The sequence below is a fragment of the Chiloscyllium plagiosum genome, unplaced genomic scaffold (genome assembly GCF_037043375.1).
Source record: "Chiloscyllium plagiosum isolate Xiang-an unplaced genomic scaffold, Cpla_swu_hap1 HiC_scaffold_12, whole genome shotgun sequence".
In the NCBI taxonomy this organism is placed as follows: domain Eukaryota; kingdom Metazoa; phylum Chordata; class Chondrichthyes; order Orectolobiformes; family Hemiscylliidae; genus Chiloscyllium; species Chiloscyllium plagiosum.
This window is the reverse complement of record NW_028270150.1, coordinates 105,884,298-105,905,932: the sequence shown is the minus strand read 5'-3', so window position 1 is coordinate 105,905,932 and position 21,635 is coordinate 105,884,298. Positions and strand designations below refer to the sequence as shown.

Here is a 21,635-nt window from a genome sequence, read left to right as displayed (position 1 = left end):
CTTCCAGCAGTGGTAGTAGAGTCAGATACATTAGGGACATTTAAGCGACTCTTGGATAGGCACATGGAAGTTGGTACAATGAAGGGTATGTAAGTTAGTCTGATCTTCGAGTAGGATAAAAGGCCGGCATAACATAGAGGGTCAAAGGGCCTGTACTGTGCTGTACTGTTCTATGTTACTGATGTACATCCTCCTACTTACAATAAATGGAATGTTGATTGTCGTAATGATGTCCTCCTGCGGATCACCCACTGACATTGTTGGCTCAAAGACAAAGCTTCTCTGAGTTGTGGCTGAGATCGTGGAATTGCTGAACAACGACACGTTAGCACGATGTCGGAACTCCCTGTTGGGAACGAGAACCATTGGGAGTTATTAGGTTAGGTAAGTTCAACATGTTGGAGAAATAAGAAACAGGTAAGAAATATTCATTCACTTATTCCAAACAGCACACAGGCCACACAGCGTTATTCTGGACATCAAAACCATAAAATCTCGGAGTAGAATTAGGCCATTCAGCCCATCGAGTCTGCTCCACCATCCCTGATATGATTCTTAATCCCCTTCTCCTGCTTTCTCCCTATAACCCTTAATCCCCTGACTCATCAAGAATCAAGCTGTCTTAAATACACTCAATATCTTGGCCTCCACAGCCTTCTGGGGCCACGTGTATCACAGATTCACCACCCTCTGGCTGAAGAAATTCCCTCTCGTCTCAGTTCCAAAGAGTCCTCCTTTCACTCTGAGACTGTTCCTTTGGGTCCTGATCTCTCCTACTAGTGGAAACATCTTCTCCAAGACCACTTTATCCAGATCACTCAGTATTCTCTCAGTTGAAATAAAACGTCCCCATATACTTCTAAACGCCATCGAGTACAGACGCAGAGTCCTCAACCACTTCTCATATGACAAGCCCTTTAAATACAGACCCCAGAATTGAAATTGTTGGTGTACCTGGAGGAGGGGAGATGGGGTAATAATGGGGTGAGTTGCCTTGAATAGACTCACACTCCGTGGCTGGTTTATAATGGGGGTAACCAAGGCCACTGGTTTGTTGGATTATGGATCTTGAGGCTCCAGTGTCCCCAAAACCTAGGGGCACACGGTTCCATGGATGGAGCAAAGAGATGACCTCTGTAAATCCATCACCAAACACTCCCAGTCTCACCTACATCACCCTTCGACCCCCCCAACCCTGCAAGAGTATCAAGATCTTGCTATTGGATCCTCAGAGGAAGATTAGGCTGACTTTAAAAACCAGAAGCTATAGATGACCTGCGATGGCAGAGTTGAGGTCTGTGATTTATCATCAATCATCCGTATGGCCTGTCAGCTCTTAACAACCCAAATTGTGGGCAATTGGGTACGCTTTTTTCAAATGGTGGAGGGAGTGCCTTGGTTGCCATGTACTTGCCCCCACACTGTACAAAAAATGTGGGAAATCTCGACTGTGATCCGGCAGCCAGCAGCAGAAATGGCCCCAAGTTTGTTTATGAGCTACAATGAAGCTTGCTGGGAATTTTGGTCAAGCTAGTTTAAATGCTGACCTCAGTTAAAATCGCAGCCAGGACCTGCTGTGACCTGCAGTTTCCTGTGTTGACCAAATAAGGGCAGATGTCATGTGATCAACTCATATTACAATATTACCTTATGTGGGACTTGGAATATGGCTGCTGTTTAATATTTGTAATTAGAAATATTAGTGTGTAAACAGGCCCTTTGGCCCAACAAGTTCACACCGACCCTCCAAAGAGTAACCCATCCAAACCCATTCCTCTACATCTACCCGAGTAATGTACCTAACCTACACATCCCTAACACTATGGGTAATTTGGAGAAAGTGAGAACTGCAGATGCTGGAGATCAGAGCCGAAAAGTGTGGTGATGGAAAAGCACAGCCAGTTAGGCAGCATCAGAGAAGCAAGAGAATTGACGTTTTGAGCGTAATGATTAAGAGCTTATGCTCAAAATATCAACTCTCCTGCTCCTTGGATGCTGCCTGACCAGCTGTGCTTTTCCAGCACCACACTTTTCGACTATGGGTAATTTAGCATGGGCATTCCACCGAACCTGTACATCTCTGGATTGTGGGAGGAAGCCTGAGCACCCAGAGGAAACCCACACAGACACGGGTAGGACATGCAAACTCCACACAGAGTGTCGCCCGAGCCTGGAATCGAACCCAGGTTGCTGGTGCTGTGAGGCAGCAGTGCTAACCACTGAGCCACCGTGCCACCCATTTGGGAGTTTTTATAACCAGTAAAATTCCATTGGCTGGGGTCAAATGGTGGGATCAGGGTTCATTGGCTGAGTGCCATAGAAGTTCTGGAAATCAATCACATTTTGAGATAAGCTAACAGAAAAAAAAAACAATTTTCTCAGGAGAAGCCTTTGAGACCAACATTTGGGAAGTATGTGCCCTGACATTATCTTCAGAGAAGACACAGAACCCCAGCAGAAAAGACCTGAATGGAGAACAAAGTTGGCCACTTTCACGCGATTCGGGGTAGTTTTTGCTTCAAATCCAACCTCCAGATTGGGTCAAATCTGAATTAAGTGAAGTAAGACACAGCGAAGTTAAATGAAGGGAGTTAGAGCTGAAGTTAAGTTTGATAAAGTTAGAAGTAAATGCTGCAACAAATGTATGCTTTATATTGAATATTTTACTTGAAGAGTTAGAATAAAGAAAGGTTGTTTAATTAAATTCTGAGTTTGGTCTGTTATATAAGGGCACCTAGCAAAAGGTTTGACTATTCCCTTTTGACAACACCACCTCTAATGACAGGAAAACAAAGGTAGCTCATATCCACAATTCCATAAATGGAACAAGACGGCTTTTGCTTGCACCAAGATCAAGAATTAATTTTCAAAGAATGCCTTCAGTAGGGCGCGGACAAGGATCAAATACAGGGCAAACCTCTTTTCTCGAGTGACCAGTTTCTGAGCTGGAATGGAATTTAACTCCATGAGTTACGATTGTGCCACAGAAGGGACGATATGGAGAAATGCCAATCCCAACTTTCTTATTTGTCATTACCTTCACAGAACCAAGATCCTTCTGGACAATGAAGGAGAGTGACCCCAGGGTCACATGATCCCTATCAGCTGATTTCAACAGGTAGATGAAGTCCCTGGCAGTCCAACTGAAGACGGTGCACCAGAACTTGCCGTTCCCGAAGTCAAGCTCTTGCAGTACAGTTACAACACTGGCATATACCCGACAATGTGGAAAATTCTCCAGGTATGCCTTGGCTTTTATGTACAAATCCAACCTGGTCAATTAATGCCCCAACACTTGACTCTCCATCATCAGTAAAGTGATGGAAGGGATCATCAGCACTGCTATCAAGCAGCACCTGCTCAGCAGTAACCTGCTCAGTGACGCCCAGTTCAGATTTCACTTAGGCAACTCAGCTCCTGATCTCACTACAACCTTGAGTTACTGTGTGCACACACATACAGCTCACTATCCCAGTCGATGCAGAGCGCGCACACAGCCAGATATCCCAGTTGATGCAGAGCGCGCACACAGCCAGATATCCCAGTCGATGCAGAGCGCACACACAGCCAGATATCCCGTTCAATGCAGAGCACACACACAGCCAGATATCCCAGTCGATGCAGAGCACACACACAGCCAGATATCCCGGTCGATGCAGTGATGTATTAGACTGTCACTCTCAAGCATTGCAAGGATGTTAAAGCTGGGAACTAATTATTCAGGATGATGTGAGTTTTTGGAAGGAAAGGATGGTGGTGTATGTTTGTTAGTATGGGTACATACAGTAGCAAGGCATGATCATTAATCAGATGCAGAAACTATATTGGCTAAGGTAAGAAATGGCAAGAGAAGAAGGTAAATTTAGAGTAGCTTATGGGCTGACCAGCTATATTGTAGGTTAGCATGTCAGTCACTAGATGTAATGGAAAAAATCAAATTAACAGAAGTAGCCAGGAGAATGGATTTTTATTTCCAGATCAGGCTATTTTGGACCTGAAAATGTGTAATAAAACAGATTCATAAAATGATCTCAGAGTGAGTGGTCCACTTGGAAGCAATGATCATAACATTGTAGAATTTAATATTTAATGTGAGTGTGGGAAACGTGGGTCAAAAGCAACCATTACTTAAGGAAGGATAATTACAAAGGCAGGAGGACAGAGTCAGCTGGAATGGATTGGGAAATAAGTTTAGTTAAAATGATGATTGATGAGCGACGGTGGATGTTTAAGAAAATAGTTCATTGCTTACAGCAAAGATATGTTCCACTGAGGCAGAAGGGTTTTAGGAAGGGGATAAACCAACAAAGTTAAGGATAGTTTCAAACTGAAAAACATATAATTTAGTAAAGATGGAGCTAAATCAGAAGATTGGCAAGTTTTAAAAATTAATAGCAGATGACGTAAAAACAAAGGGAGAAAATATCCCCTAGGAGATATAAAGATAGACAGTAACAGCTGTCAGTAACAACAGAAGAGAGAGGCCAAAGTGATCATAGAGAACAAGACTGTGGAAATAGTAATCGCAAGCAAGGAAATGACAAAGGATTGGAATAAACACATTGTCCCAGCCTTCACACTATAGCATTCAAAAATTACTATATAATCAAAGAACAAAAAGAGAAGAGGAAGTCACTATCACTGGAGAAAAGGTGCTGGGGAACTAATGGAGGTAAAGGCTGCTAAGTCTCCAGGATCTGATGTAACGTATTCTAGCATATGGAAGGAAGTAGTTACAGAGATAGCGAATGCACTGGTCATAACCTTTCAGGAATCCTTAGATTCCGGAAAATACCCATAGGATTGGAAAACTGCCGACGTCACACTCTGATTTTAAAAACGGAAGAAGATGAAATCAAATGACTCTAGGCCAGTTAGCTTAACTTCTGCTATTGGGAAAATTAAGTCATAGTCATAGAGTCATACAGTACAGAAATCGACTCTTCAGTCCCACCAGTCCCTGCCAACCATAGTCACAAACTAAATTAGTCCGACCTGCTAGCACCTGTCCCATATCCCTCCAAACATTTATTATGCATTAACTTATTCAAATGTTTTTTAAATGTTGTAACATCCACCACTTCCTCTGGAAGTTCATTCCACACACAAACCACTCTCCGTATAAACAAATGCTCATGTCTTTTTAAAATCTTTTTCCTCTCACCCCAAAAATATTCCCCAGTCTTGAAATCCCTCACTGTAGGGAAAAGACACCTGCCATTCACCTTATCTGGAAGGCATTTAGTACACTTGCCTTTAGTGCTCAATGCATTGAGTATAGGAGTTGGGAGATATGTTCCATCTGTAGGTTAGGCCACTATTGGAATACTGCGTGCAATTCTGGTCTCCCTGTTGTAAGAAAAATGTTTTGAGAATTGAAAGGGTTCAGAAAAGATTTACAAGGATGTAGCCAGGGTTGGAGAGTTTGAGCGATAAGGAGAGGCTGAATAAGCTGGGGCTGTTTTCCCTGGAGCATTGAAGGCTGAGGGGTGACCTTAGAGGTTTATAAAATCATGAGGGGCATAAATAGACAAGGTCTTTTCCTTGGGGTGGGGGAGTCCAAAATTAGAGGGCATAGGTTTGAGATGAGGGGGAAAATTTTAAAAGGGACCAAAAGGGCAACTTTATATCATGCAGAGGAGATGGTGGAGACTGGTACAATTACAACATTTAAAAGGCATCTAGATGGGTATATGAGTAGGAAGGGTTTAGAGAGGTATGGGCCAAATGCTGGCAAATAGGAGTAGAGCTATTAAGGATATCGGGATTAGTAGGACTGAAGGACACAGCTTCCATGCTGTGCAGCTCTATGACTCTACATCCCTCATTATTTTATAAACCTCTATAAGGCCATCACCTAACCTCCTATGCTCCAGTGAAAAAAGTCCCAGATTATTTTTATACATCAAACCTTCCATTCCCGGCAACATCCTGGTAAATCTCTTCTGAACCCTCTCCAGCTTAATAAAATCTTTCCTATAACTGGACTCAGTACTCCAGAAGAGGCTTCACCAAAATCCTGTACTAAAGGAATCAATATCAGGGAATTTATAAATACATAATAATAAGGCAAAGTCAGCATGACTTTGGGTTGGCACTGTGGCACAGTGGTTAGCACTGCTGCCTCACAGCGCCAGAGACTCAGGTTCAATTCCCACCTCTGGCATCTGTTTGTGTGGAGTTTGCACACTCTATGCGTGGGTTTCCTCTCACAGTCCAAAGATGTGCAGGTTAGGTGAATTGGCCATGCTAAATTGCCGGTAGTGTTAGGTGAAGGGGTAAATGTAGGGGAATGGGTCTGTGTGGATTGCTCTTTGGAGGGCTGAAAGGCCTATTTCCACACTGTATGGAATCTAATCATATTAAAAAAAAGGCTTCATGAGGGGGAATTTAATGAAATCCTTTGAGGAGGTGACATGGAGCATAGATGAAGGGAAACCGGTAGATGTTGCACCTGAACCAGAAGGGCACCAATATCCTGGGGGGTAGGTTTGCGAGCACTCTTCGGGGGGGTTTAAACTAATTTGGCAGGGGGATGGGATCCGGACTTGTAGTCCAGCAAGTAAGCTAGCTGTGTGTCAGGATGCCCAAGACTGTAGGGAGGCTGTGGAGAAGGTAGCACTGACAGGGACTACTTGCGGACACAGAGATGGGCTCAAGTGCGTATACTTCAACGCAAGGAGTATCAGAAATAAGGTGGATGAACTTAAGGCGTGGATCGGTACCTGGGACTACGATGTTGTGGCCATCACGGAAACGTGGATAGATGAGGGACAGGAATGGCTATTGGAGGTTCCTGGTTACAGGTGTTTCAGTAAGATTAGGGAGGGTGGGAAAAAAGGAAGGGGGGTGGCATTGCTAATTAGAAATGGTATAACGGCTGCAGAAAGGAAGTTTGAGGGGGATCTGCCTCTGGAGGTAGTATGGGCTGAAGTCAGAAATAGGAAAGGTGCAGTCACCTTGTTGGGTGTTTACTATAGGCCCCCCAATAGCAGCAGAGATGTGGAGAAACAGATTGGGAAACAGATTTTGTTCCCCTCAAGAACAAGTATACCGTTTTGGATACTTGTGGGGGGGATGACTTACCAGGGGTAAGTAACGGGGCTCAGGTCTCTGGCACGGAGCCTGTCCCCGTTACTCAGAAGGGAAGGGTGAAGAAGAGCAGAGCAGTAGTAATTGGGGACTCGATAGTTCGTGGCACAGATAGGCGGTTTTGTGGGAACGAGAGAGACTCACGTTTGGTATGTTGCCTCCCAGGTGCAAGGGTACGTGATGTCTCTGATCGTGTTTTCCGGGTCCTGGAGGGGGAGGGGGAGCAACCCGAAGTCGTGGTCCACATTGGCACCAACGACATAGGTAGGAGGAGTGCTGAGGATGTTAGACAGGCTTTCAGGGAGCTAGGTTGGAAGCTTGGAGTTAGAACAAACAGAGTTGTTGTCTCTGGTTTGTTACCCGTGCCACGTGATAGAGATTCGAGGAATAGGGAGAGAGAACAATTAAATGCGTGGCTTCAGGGATGGTGCAGGAGGGAGGGGTTCCAGTTTTTGGATAACTGGGGTTCTTTCTGGGGACGGTGGGACCTCTATAAACAGGATGGTCTACACCTGAACCTGAGGGGAACCAGTATCCTTGGGGGGAGGTTTGCTAGTGCTCTTGGGGGGGATTTAAACTAACTCGGCAGGGGCATGGGAACCCAGATTGTAGCTTCAGGGTGCAGGGCCTGGAGTGTAGGGAGGTGAGGAACATGGCATCAATTTCCAAGGAGGGTGCCTGTAAACAGGGAAGTGGCTTGAAGTGTGTATACTTCAATGCAAGAAGTATACGAAATAAGGTAGGTGAACTTGCAGCGTTGGTTGGTACCTGGGACTTCGATGTTGTGGCTATTACGGAGACATGGCTAGAACAGGGACAGGATTGGCTGTTGCAGGTTCCGGGATTTAAATGTTTTAGTAGGTTTAGAGGTGGGGGTAAAAGAGGGGGAGGTGTGGCATTGCTTGTCAAAGATAGTATTACAGCGGTGGAAAGGACGATGGATGAGGACTTGCCATCTGAGGTAGTTTGGGCTGAGGTTAGGAATAGGAAAGGCGAGGTCACCCTGTTAGGAGTCTTTTACAGGCCTCCTAATAGTCCTAGAATCATTGAAGAAAGGATTGGGAAGGTGATTCAGGAGATGAGTGACAGTCATAGGGTGGTTGTTATGGGGGACTTTAACTTTCCTGATATTGATTGGGAAAGCTATAGCTCAAGTTCGTTAGATGGGTCAGTGTTTGTTCAATGTGTGCAGGAGAGTTTCCTGACACAATATGTAGACAGGCCAACAAGAGGTGAGGCCATACTGGATTTGGTTCTGGGTAACGAACCAGGCCAGGTGTTAGAATTAGAGGTAGGTGAGCACTTTGGGGATAGTGACCATAATTCGGTGATTTTTACACTCGTGATGGAGAGGGATAAGTGTGTACTACAGGGCAAGAATTATAGCTGGGGTAAGGGAAATTATGATGCGGTGAGGCATGACTTAGGATGTGTGGCTTGGAAAAGTAGACTCCAAGGCAAGAGTGTAAATGATATGTGGAACTTGTTCAAGGGGCAACTATTGAGTGTCCTTGATAATTATGTACCGGTCAGGCAGGTAGGAAAGGGTCGTGCGAGGGAGCCGTGGTTTAATAAGGAATTGGAATCCCTTGTTAAATGGAAGAGGGCGGCCTATCTCAAGATGAGACGTGAAGGTTCAATTGGGGCGATTGAGAGTTATAGGGTAGCCAGGAAGGACCTGAAGAGAGAGCTAAAAGCAGCAAGGAGGGGACATGAAAGGTCCTTAGTAGATAGGATTAGGGAAAACCCTAAGGCTTTCTATAGGTATGTTAGGAATAAAAGAATGACTAGGGTAGGAATAGGTCCAGTCAAGGATAGTAGGGGGAAGTTGCGTGTGGAGGCGGAAGAGATTGGGGAGACACTGAATGAATACTTTTCTTCAGTATTCACTCAGGAACAGGGCATTGTTGTCGATGAGAATACTGAGGCACAAATAAGTAGAATGGATGGCTTTGAGGTATGTAGAGAAGAGGTGTTGGAAATCCTGGAAAAGGTGAAAATAGATAAGTCCCCTGGGCCTGATGGCATTTATCCTAGGATTCTCTGGGAAGCAAGGGAGGAGATTGCAGAGCCATTGGCCTTGATTTTTATGTCCTCTTTGTCTACAGGAGTAGTCCCAGAAGACTGGAGGATAGCAAATGTGGTTCCCTTGTTCAAAAAGGGGAGTAGGGATAGCCCTAGTAACTATAGGCCGGTGAGTCTCACTTCTGTTGTGGGCAAAGTCTTAGAGAGAATTGTAAGGGATAGGATTTATGCACATCTAGATAGGAATAATGTGATCAAGGATAGTCAGCATGGTTTTGTGAAGGGCAAGTCGTGCCTCACAAACCTTATTGAATTCTTTGAAAAGGTGACGAAGGAGGTTGATGAGGGGAAAGCGGTAGATGTGGTATATATGGATTTTAGTAAGGCGTTTGATAAGGTTCCCCATGGTAGGCTACTGCAGAAAATACGGAGATATGGCATTGAGGGTGAGTTGGAGGTTTGGATTAGGAATTGGCTGGATGGAAGAAGACAGAGGGTAGTAGTTGATGGCAAAGTTTCTTCATGGAGTGCCGTCACTAGCGGTGTTCCGCAAGGATCTGTTTTGGGACCATTGCTGTTTGTCATTTTTATAAATGACCTGGAAGAGGGGTTAGAAGGTTGGGTGAGCAAGTTTGCGGATGACACGAAAGTCGGAGGAGTTGTTGACAGTGAGGAAGCATGTGGCAGGTTACAGCAGGATATAGAGAAGCTGCAGAGCTGGGCAGAAAGGTGGCAGATGGAATTCAATGTAGCTAAGTGCGAGGTGATTCACTTTGGGAAGAATAACAAAAAGATGGGGTACTGGGCTAATGGTCGGATACTTGGTAGTGTGGATGAGCAGAGGGATCTTGGTGTCCATGTACACAGATCTCTGAAAGTTGCCACCCAGGTAAATAGTGCGGTGAGGAAGGCATATGGCGTACTGGCTTTTATTGGTAGAGGAATTGAGTTCCGGAGTCCTGAGGTCATGATGCAGTTGTATAAGACTCTGGTACGGCCGCATCTGGAATATTGTGTGCAGTTTTGGTCGCCATACTATAGGAAGGATGTGGAGGCATTGGAACGGGTGCAGAGGAGGTTTACCAGGATGTTGCCTGGTATGGAAGGAAAATCGTATGAGGAAAGACTGAGGCACTTGGGGCTGTTTTCACTAGAGAAAAGAAGGTTTAGGGGTGACTTGATTGAGGTGTACAAGATGATTAGGGGGTTAGATAGGGTCGACAGTATGAACCTTTTCCCGCGTATTGAGTCGGGTATTACAAGGGGGCATAGCTTTAAATTAAGGGGGAGTAGATATAGGACTGATGTTAGGGGTAGGTTCTTCACTCAGCGAGTCGTTAGTTCATGGAATGCCCTGCCAGTAACAGTGGTGGACTCTCCCTCTTTATGGGCATTTAAGAGGGCATTGGATAGGTATATGGAGGATAGTGGGTTAGTGTAGTTTAGGTGGGCTTGGATCGGCGCAACATCGAGGGCCCAAGGGCCTGTACTGCGCTGTATTCTTCTATGTTCTATGTTCTATTTTGGAAAGGTGCAGAAGCCACAGGGTCGTAGTCATGGGCGACTTCAACTTCCCAAATATTGATTGGAAGCTCTTTAGATCAAATAGATTGCATGGGGCGGTGTTTGTGCAGTGTGTCCAGGAAGCTTTTCTAACGCAGTATGTAGATTGTCCAACCAGAGGGGAGGCCATATTGGATTTGGTACTCGGTAATGAACCGGGACAAGTGGCGGGCTTGTTAGTGGGTGAACATTTTGGTGATGGTGACCACAATTCTGTGACTTTCACCTTGGTTATGGAGAGAGATAGGTGCGCACAACAAGGTAGATTTTATAATTGGGGGAAGGGAAATTACGATGCTGTAAGGCAGGATTTGAGGAGCATACGTTGGGAGCATAGGCTGTCAGGGAAGGATGTGGTGGAAATGTGGAACTTTTTCAAAGAGCAGATACGACGTGTCCATGATATGTATGTACCTATCAGGCAGGAAAGAAATGGTCGTGTGAGGGAGCCTTGGTTGACGAGAGAGGTTGAATGTCTGGTAAAGAGGAAGAAGGAGGCTTACATAAGGTTGAGGAAACAGGATTCAGACAGAGCAGTGGAGGGATACAGGATAGCCAGAAGGGACCTGAAGAAAGGGATTAAGAGAGGGCATGAAAAATCTTTGGCGGATAGGATCAAGGATAACCCCAAGGCATTTTATGCGTATGTGAGAAACCTGAGAATGACGAGAACGAGGGTAGGTCCGATCAAGGACAGTAGTGGGAGACTGTGTATTGAGTCGGAAGAGATAGGAGAGGTCTTGAACAAATACTTCTCTTCAGTATTTACGAACGAGAGGGACCGTATTTAGAAGAGGAGAGTGTGAAATGGACTGGTAAGCTAGAAGAGATACCTGTTAGGAAGGAAGATGTGTTGGACATTTTGAACAACTTGAGGATAAACAAGTCCCCCGGGCCTGACGGGATATATCCTAGGATTATGTGGGAAGCAAGAGAGGAAATTGCAGTACCGTTGGCAATGATCTTCTCGTCTTCACTGGCAACGGGGGTGGTACCAGGGGACTGGAGAGTAGCGAATGTTGTGCCCCTGTTCAAAAAAGGGAATAGGGATAACCCCGGGAATTACAGGCCTGTTAGTCTTACTTCTGTGGTAGGCAAAGTAATGGAAAGGATACTGAGGGATAGGATTTATGAGTATCTGGAAAGACACTGCTTGATTAGGGACAGCCAGCACGGATTTGTGAAGGGTAGGTCTTGCCTTACAAGTCTTATTGAATTCTTCGAGGAGGTGACCAAGCATGTGGATGAGGGTAGAGCAGTGGATGTAGTGTACATGGATTTTAGTAAGGCATTTGATAAGGTTCCCCATGGTAGGCTTATGCGGAAAGTCAAGAGGCATGGGAGAGAGGGAAATTTGGCCAATTGGATAGAAAACTGGCTAACCAGTCGAAGGCAGAGAGTGGTGGTGGATAGTAAATATTCAGCCTGGAGCCCAGTTACAAGTGGAGTCCCGCAGGGATCAGTTCTGGGTCCTCTGCTGTTTGTAATTTTTATTAATGACTTAGATGAGGGAGTCGAAGGGTGGGTCAGTAAATTTGCAGATGATACGAAGATAGGTGGAGTTGTGGACAGTGAGGAGGGCTGTTGTCGGCTGCAGAGGGACTTAGATATGATGCAGAGCTGGGCTGAGGAGTGGCAGATGGAGTTCAACCCTGCCAAGTGTGAGGTTGTCCATTTTAGAAGAACAAATAAGAATGCGGAATACAGGGTTAATGGTAGGGTTCTTAGTCAGGTGGAGGAACAGAGGGATCTTGGGGTCTATGTACATAGATCTTTGAAGGTTGCCACTCAGGTGGATAGAGTTTGTAAGAAGGCCTATGGAGTATTATCGTTCATTAGCAGAGGGATTGAATTCAAGAGTCGTGAAGTGATGTTGCAGCTGTACAGGACTTTGGTTAGGCCACAGTTGGAGTACTGTGTGCAGTTCTGGTCGCCTCACTTTAGGAAAGATGTGGAAGCTTTGGAGAGGGTGCAGAGAAGATTTACCAGGATGTTGCCTGGAATGGAGAGGAAGTCATACGAGGATAGGTTGAGAGTTCTCGGCCTTTTCTCGTTGGAACGGCGAAGGATGAGGGGTGACTTGATAGAGGTTTATAAGATGATCAGAGGAATATATAGAGTAGACAGTCAGAAACTTTTTCCCCGGGTACAACAGAGTGTTACAAGAGGACATAAATTTAAGGTGAAGGGTGGAAGGTATAGGGGAGATGTCAGGGGTGGATTCTTTACCCAGAGAGTGGTGGGGGCATGGAATGCGCTGCCCGTGGGAGTGGTAGAGTCGGAATCATTGGCGACCTTTAAGCGGCATTTGGATAGGTACATGGATGGGTACTTAATCTAGGTTAGAAGTTCGGCACAACATCGTGGGCCGAAGGGCCTGTTCTGTAATGTATTGTTCTATGTTCTATGTTCTATGTTATATATTAGATTCCCAAAAGCATCAATAAGGTCCCACATGAACCATAATAAGACAAGGCCATGGGGTTAGAGATGGCATTATAGCATGGGTAACTAATAGAGCACAAATAGCTGGGATAAGGGGGACACTTTAAGCTGGCAACCTGGAACTAGTGGAGTGCCACAGGGACCAGTGCTGGGACCACAATTATTTATTCTATGCATTAATGATTTGGATGAGGAAGACGAATGTACTATAACCAGGTTTGCAAATGCCATAAAAAATAGATGGGAAGACAAATGGTGAGGACAACTCAAACAGCGCAGAGGGTCAGAGACAGGTTAAGTGAAAGGGTACGAACTTGACAGTTGGAATATAATGTGTGCAAATGTCAGGTTATGCACTTTGGCAGGAAGAATAGAGGGGCTGAATATTGTTGAGATGGGAAAAAAAATGCAGCAAGCTACAGCACAGAAGGGTTTAGATTAGATTCCCTACAGTGTGGAAACAGGCCCTTCGGCCCAACAGGTCCACAACAACCCTCCAAAGAGTAACCCACCCAGTCCCATTTCCCTCTGAATGATGTACCTAACACTATGGGAAATTTAACATGGCCAATTCACCTGACCTGCACATCTTTGGACTGTGGGAGGAAACCGAGCACCCAGAGGAAACCCACGGGGAGAACGTGCAAACTTCACACAGACAGTCACCCAAGGCTGGAATTGAAGCCAGGTCCCATTGGTGCTGTGAGGCAGCAGTGCTAACCACTGAGTCACCATGCAATATAAAAAAAAGCCTGCTGGCAACAGTAGCCACAAGCTCAATGAAATCAAGCAGAGAATCAAACATGTGACTCAAAGAGTGGTGTTGGGAGAGGGGTCATGGGTCACAGAGAGTACAACTTCAGAAAGAGTGAGCTGTGTCATTGGGTCTGCATCCTCTTACACTGGCTGCAGTGTAGTGAGCACCTCCCACATCAGGGTGAAAGTGAGGACTACAGATGCTGGAGATTAGAGTCAAGAGTGTGGTGCTGGAAAAGCACAGCAGGTCAGGCAGAATCCAAGGAGCAGGAAAATCGATGTTTCAGGCAAAAGCCCAATTTCATCAATTCCCGATGAAGGGCTTTTGCCCGAAACGTCGATTTTCCTGCTCCTCAGATGCTGCCTGACCTGCTGTGCTTTTCCAGCACCACTCTCTTGACTCACCTCCCTCATCAGGTCAAACCCATTAGGACCCAGGTGGTCAGCAGTGATGTTCCTACAGCTTCTGTCACCTCTGATCAAGCCTGGACTCCTAAAGACACTTGGTCATCTTCTTGCTGCCTGGTGGGAATAGCACATCTTTCCCACCTCTTGGCTTTGTGCTTGATGCAGTCAGGAAAGATAATGCTGGGAGGAACCCACCCCTCTTAACTATCATCACCAAGAACACTCCTCCTGCCAGAGAGTAACTTCTCATGAATGACCTGGATTCCTGCCCATGTAACCCCCATTCACTTGTCTCTCTGGGTAGAGTTGTTTCTTCTGAATTCCCCGTCTGATTTCTTGGTGACCATATGAACAAAATGGCTTCTTGACCTGTTGTTTTCCACAAGTGCAAATATTCCTTCTGTCGTCAGTTTTCTGATAACAAAGGCTGTTGAGCTTTCCCTGATTGTTAGAACCTCACGGTTCTGCTATCACCACTCTCTGTTACAAAGGGGAAAAACTTGTCATGGATTATTATTACTGCACAGGAAAAGGCCATTCAGCCCATCAAGTACATGCTGGTGTTCTGTACAGCAATCCAGTCACTCCTGTTCCTTTGGCCCTGCCTATTTATTTCTCTCAAACATTCACCCCCAAATTTCCTTTCATGACAACATACCATTTCCTGTTTCCACTGCCCTCATAAGGAGTGGGTTCTTGGTCCATACCTCTTGTTGTATAAAATGATTCTTCCACCCAACACCTCCCCATGTCCCTAATATCTCTCGCTCAAAATCTGTATACCTTTGTCCTTGTCCCTACCTCTCAGGAAGGAGAAAGTGAGGACTGCAGATGCTGGAGATCAGAGCTGAAAATGTGTTGCTGGAAAAGCGCAGCAGGTCAGGCAGCATCCAAGGAACAGGAGAACATTCCTGAAGAAGGGCTTATGCCCGAAACGTCGATTCTCCTGTTCCTTGGATGCTGCCTGACCTGCTGCGCTTTCCCAGCAACACATTTTCAGCTCCTACCTCTCAGGAAAACAGCATTGCAAATCTTATTTAAACCTGTCATTATTTAAGACCGCTATTAAATCTGCTACTAAATTATTAAATTTCTATTAAATCCTCTCCTCCAAGGGGATACTGCCAGCTGCTCCTGTCTAATCGCATCACTGAAGTCTCCTCTGCATCCCTGGAATCATTCTGGTAAATCTCCGCTGTACCTTCTCAATATCATTACATTAGATTAGATTACTTACAGTGTGGAAACAGGCCATTTGGCCCAACAAGTCCACACCGACCCTCCGAAGAGCAACCCACCCAGACCCATTCCCCTACATTTATCACTGACTAATGCAACTAACACTACGGGCAGTTTAGCATGGCCAATTCACCTAACCTGCATATCTTTGGACCGTGGGAGGAAACCGGAGCACCCAGAGGAAACCCACGCAGGCATGGGGAGAACATGTAAACTCCACACAGGCAATCACCCAAAGCTGGAATTGAATCTGGGTCCCTGGCGCTATGAGGCAGCAGTGCTAACCACTGAGCCACCGTGCCACCCATAAGCTTTGAAATATTTTGAGGTGTCACCTGAATGTTACAGAATGCAACAGGTACATATGACATGGTGGTTCAGTGGTTAGCACTGCTGCCTTACAGCACCAGGGATGCAGGTTCAATACCATCTTTGGATGATGTCTGTGTGGTGTTTGCATGGTCTCCCTGTATCTGTATGGGTTTCCCTGGGAACTCATGTTTCCTCCCACAGTCCAAAAGACATGCAAGTTGGGTGGATTGGCCATGCTAAATTGCTCATAATGTCCAGGAATGTGTGAGGTAGCCATTGGAAATGCAGGGATAGGGCAGGTCTGGATAGGATGCTGTTCAGAGGGTTTGTGTGTACTTGATGGGTTGAATAGCCTGCTTCCTCACTGAGGAATCTTTATGCAGTTATCCATTAAAAACAGAAATCTTTAAAATGTCAAAAGCATCTCAATGTTCAAACAGGTCTCACATTGCAAACTTAAAGGTTATAATGCAATGGAATAGGTTATTGGATCTCTACTCCACCTTCTATCACATTCAGTTGATAGCAGTAAGTGTGCATCTTACTTGTATGTGTATGGCCCAAGTTGTTTCACGATGGCTTTCGCTCCCTGTAAGATTTCCTCTTTGTTTTCAACGTTGAAGAAGTAGAACTGCAGGTAAGCAGGGACCGGGGGGTCTTTCCAATTATTGTACACCTCGCTGTTCAGCTTGAGCTCTGCATGCTGTGGAGATCAGCACAGAAACGTTACTGTATTTACAGAACCATCATCCAGTCAACAGCACGACAACCATCAGTAGATACAGAACTTTCCAGTCTAAACTTATACCCAACTATCTGATTTAAATACCTGAAGGGCAGTTTCTGTGAAGGCACAGTCCCCTCTCTTTCTTTGGACCATCTTTACATCTGCCTTTTAAATAAAATGCACCATAACCATTGGCACCTTATTGTCATCATCAGAGGAAGTCAGAGGAGTTGTAGACTGTGAGGAAGGATGTGGCAGGTTACAGCGGGATATAGATAAGCTGCAGAACTGGGCAGAAAGGTGGCAAATGGAGTTCAATGTAGCTAAGTGTGAGGTGATTCACTTTGGTAAGAGTAATAAAAAGATGGGGTACTGGGCTAATGGTCGGATATTTGGTAGTGTGGATGAACAGGGGGATCTTGGTGTCCATGTACACAGATCTTTGAAAGTTGCCACCCAGGTAAATAGTGCGGTGAAGAAGGCATATGGCGTACTGGCTTTTATTGGTAGAGGAATTGAGTTCCGGAGTACTGAGGTCATGTTGCAGTTGTATAAGACTCTGGTGCAGCCGACTCTGGAGTATTGTGTGCAGTTTTGGTCGCCATACTATAGGAAGGATGTGGAGGCACTGGAACGGGTGCAGAGGAGGTTTACCAGGATGTTGCCTGGTATGGTAGAAAGATCGCATGAGGAAAGGCTGAGGCACTTGGGGTTGTTTTCATTGGAGAAAAGAAGGTTTAGGGGTGACTTGATAGAGGTGTATAAGATGATTAGGGGTTTAGATAGGGTCGACAGTGAGAATCTTTTTCCACGTATGGAGTCAGCTATTACAAGGGGGCATAGCTTTAAATTAAGGGGTGGTAGGTATAGGACAGATGTTAGGGGTAGGTTCTTTACTCAGCGAGTCGTGAGTTCATGGAATGCCCTGCCAGTAGCAGTGGTGGACTCTCCCTCATTATGGGCATTTAAGCGGGCATTGGATAGGCATATGGAGGATAGTGGGCTAGTGTAGGTTAGGTGGGCTTGGATCGGCGCAACATCGAGGGCCGAAGGGCCTGTACTGCGCTGTATTCTTCTATGTTCTATGTTCTATGAAGCCAGAGATACTGCCCCTTTGATGCATGTGTTAAATGGTGTAATAGCAGATTATCTGCTCCTTACTCACTCAATCATCATCCCTTCCCATTCATATCAATTTAGATGGCCAGATGAGACAGGTCTGGAACAGGCAGCCCCATTAAACATCAGAAGCCACAAGTTAACATCGTTTCCATCCATCTCTCCTAAACAAGAGAAGACCCTCCTCAAAACACTCTTTCTAATGACCCTACTTACAATTAGCCTTGTTGATCCTCATTAGCGGTGACACAGTAGCTCAGTGCTACCTCTCAGTGCCAGAGACCCGGGTTTGATTCCAGCCTTGGTCTGTGTGGGGTTTGCGCATTTTCCCCCTGGGTGCTCTGGTTTCCTCTCACAATTCAAAGATATGCAGGTTAGGTGGATTAGCCATATTGTCCGGGGATGTGAAAACTAGATGGGTTAGCCATAGGAAATGCAGGGTTATAGGGATAGGGTAGGGGGTTGGAATTGTCTTCAGAAGCTCAGTGTAGACTAGATGGGCCGAATGGCCTGCATACACACACTAGGGTATATTTGATCCTTATTTCAACTAGACCACAAGTGAGGTTGCTCAGTTCATTACAGGATATCCCAAATGTTTGGTTCCCATTTGCTGCAGGGTGAGCTGGCTCCCCTTCTTTATTCAGCATGCCCCTCTCACCCCAGTTGTTTGTAGCAGGTTTAATTTAGAACAGATCACTTCCCCTCTGGACACTTTTCTCCCAGAGCCAAACAAACCTACTTTCCTAAAGTCTATTTAATCAGGCCTTCTTGAATTAATAGAGTACATCAGTTACAAAATGCAAGAGGTTAGTCCAAAAAGATAAAATAAAATATATACAGGTCAATCTTTGAATTGCTTTTGAAGAGTGGACAGTTGAATGTTGCTGCTGTTGCAGTTGAGATTACCAGTAAGTGTTGATGTTTGTAGTTGAACACTTGGTTTCACAGACCGCTGTTTTGTGAATTGGTTGAGATTCTGTAGTCCTGATCCTTTTCAACTGCAATTGAAACCTCAGCAACCAGGGTAAGACAGTATCATTTTGCTCAGCTGTTCTTTTTCACTGGTATGTAGTAAGATTGAGGGAAAGTCTTTACCTGCAACGTTTTGGTAACTAGGGGATAATTCTTCAACTGCGACCTTCAAATCTCACTAACACCTGACTCCAAGTTGATACATAACAATGTTCAGTCATATTAGTACCCGGAGGAAACCCACGCAGACATGGGGAAAATGTGCAAACTCCACACAATCAATCAGTCGCCTGGGATGGGAATTGAACCCGGGTCTCTGGCGCTATGAGGCGCCACTGCAGTGCCACTGTGTCACCCACCTCTCCTGGCCTTTTCTCTCTATCCTCTCATTCACGCTTGCTTCTAAACTGACTTATTTTTTCACAATGTCAGTTTGAGTTTTGCTAGGTTGAACATTGGCAATAAATGTGATGGGAAACATCCAAAACTTCAGACGATGCACCACAGATTGTGCTAAGAGAAATGGAATGGGGAGACTCCTCCTGTTGGAACATACTGCAATGGAATTCAATGTCTGGAATCTTCTTCAGATTTGTTGGGGCATGGCAAGAAGAAAGTTAATGATCTGATGTGAATGCTCAAGGAGAGCAAGGAGTTAAAAATCACACAAAACCAGGTTATAATCCAACAGGTTTAATTGGAAGCACACTAGCTTTCGGAGCGTCGCTCCTTCATCAGGTGGTAGTGGAGGGCTCAATCCTAACACACAGAATTTATAGCAAAAACTTATAGTGTGCTTCCAATTAAACCTGTTGGACTATAACCTGGTGGTGTGAGATTTTTAACTTTGCACACCCCAGTCCAACACCGGCAGCTCCAAATCATGGAGAGTAAGATTGTCTCCAAGTGGCACACCCGACCAACTGCAGATCTCACCTACTCAGCACCGAAATACTGCAGCCATCTCAACTCCGTCGTCAGGACCAATGCTTCGGTTAATACACACGACATTCTACAATTATTGCACAGTATAGAAGGAGGTCATGTGCCCCTGAAGTCTATGTGAGGGATTTCAAACAGCAGTCCAAATCAACTGTACTTCCCCTGTCTCCTTGCAAAGTGTTTCCTGCACTTGCCTCTCTCTCCCTGCAATATTTTACTGCACTGTCCCGTGTCCCTGTAATATTTTACGACATTGTCCCCCGTCTCCCGACAATATTTTACTGCACTGTCCCCTGTCGCCCTGCAATAACTTACCGCATGGTCCCCTGTTGCCCTGCCATATTTTACTGCACTGACTGCTGTTGGCATGCTATATCTGACTGCACTGTACACTGCCGCCTGTCGCCCTGCAATATCTTACTGCACTGCCCCCTGTCGTCCTGCAATATCTTACCGCACTGTCCCGTCGCCCTGCAATATCTTACCGCACTGTCCCCTGTCGCCCTGCAATATCTTACCGCACTGTCCCCTGTCGCCCTGCAATATCTTACCGCACTGTCCCCTGTCGCCCTGCAATATCTTACCGCACTGTCCCCTGTCGCCCTGGAATATCTTACTGCACTGTCCCCTGTCGCCCTGCAATATTTTACTGCACTGTCCCATCACCCTGCAATATCTTACTGCACTGTCCCCTGTCGCCCTGCAATATCTTACCGCACTGTCCCCTGTCGCCCTGCAATATTTTACTACTGTGTCCCCTGTCTCCCTGGAACATCTTACTGCACTGTCCCCTGTCACCCTGCAATATTTTACTGCACTGTCCCATCACCCTGGAATATCTTACTGCACTGTCCCCTGTCGCCCTGCAATATCTTACCGCACTGTCCCCTGTCACCCTGCAATATCTGACTGCACTGTCCCCTGTAGCCCTGCAATGTCTCTGCACTGCCCCGGGTCGCCCTGCAATATTTTACTCCACTGACCCCAGTCTCCCTGGAATATTTTACTGCACTATCCCGTCTCCCTGCAATATTTTACTGCACTGTCCCCTGTCGCCCTGCAATATTTTACTGCACTGTCCCCTGTCCCCTGTTGCCCTGCAATATTTTACTGCACTGTCCCCTGTCGCCCTGCAATATTTTACTGCACTGTCCCCTGTTGCCCTGCAATATTTTACTGCACTGTCCCCTGTTGCCCTGCAATATTTTACTGCACTGTCCCCTGTCGCCCTGCAATATCTTACCACACCATCCCCTGTCGCCCTGCAATATCTTACCGCACTGTCCCCTGTCGCCCTGCAATATCTTACCGCACTGTCCCCTGTCGCCCTGCAATATCTTACCGCACTGTCCCCTGTCGCCCTGCAATATCTTACCGCACTGTCCCCTGTCGCCCTGCAATATTTTACTACTGTGTCCCCTGTCTCCCTGGAATATCTTACTGCACTGTCCCCTGTCACCCTGCAATATTTTACTGCACTGTCCCATCACCCTGGAATATCTTACTGCACTGTCCCCTGTCGCCCTGCAATGTCTTACTGCACTGTCCCATCACCCTGCAATATCTTACTGCACTGTCCCCTGTCGCCCTGCAATATCTTACCGCACTGTCCCCTGTCGCCCTGCAATATCTTACCGCACTGTCCCCTGTCACCCTGCAATATCTGACTGCACTGTCCCCTGCAGCCCTGCAATGTCTCTGCACTGCCCCGGGTCGCCCTGCAATATTTTACTCCACTGACCCCAGTCTCCCTGGAATATTTTACTGCACTGTCCCGTCTCCCTGCAATATTTTACTGCACTGTCCCCTGTCGCCCTGCAATATCTTACCGCACGGTCCCCTGTCGCCCTGCAATATCGTACCGCACTGTCCCCTGTCGCCCTGGAATATCTTACTGCACTGTCCCCTGTCGCCCTGCAATGTCTTACTGCACTGTCCCATCACCCTGCAATATCTTACTGCACTGTCCCCTGTCGCCCTGCAATATCTTACCGCACTGTCCCCTGTCGCCCTGCAATATCTTACCGCACTG

The 21,635-nt window shown here is 46.0% G+C and overlaps 1 protein-coding gene across 2 annotated transcripts in view; it reads right to left on the bottom strand.

The window, feature by feature from the left end:
• Positions 1-21,635, bottom strand: part of LOC122551966 (lysosome membrane protein 2-like) — a 78,443-nt gene that overhangs the window by 41,082 nt on the left and 15,726 nt on the right. For both annotated transcript variants that reach the window (XM_087993162.1, XM_087993161.1), the window contains exons 2-3: positions 16,386-16,543; positions 202-346 (exon numbers count right to left, since the gene is read on the bottom strand). In XM_087993162.1, the coding sequence (XP_087849288.1) occupies positions 202-346; positions 16,386-16,543 (303 nt within the window). The remainder of the gene's footprint in view (positions 1-201; positions 347-16,385; positions 16,544-21,635) is intronic.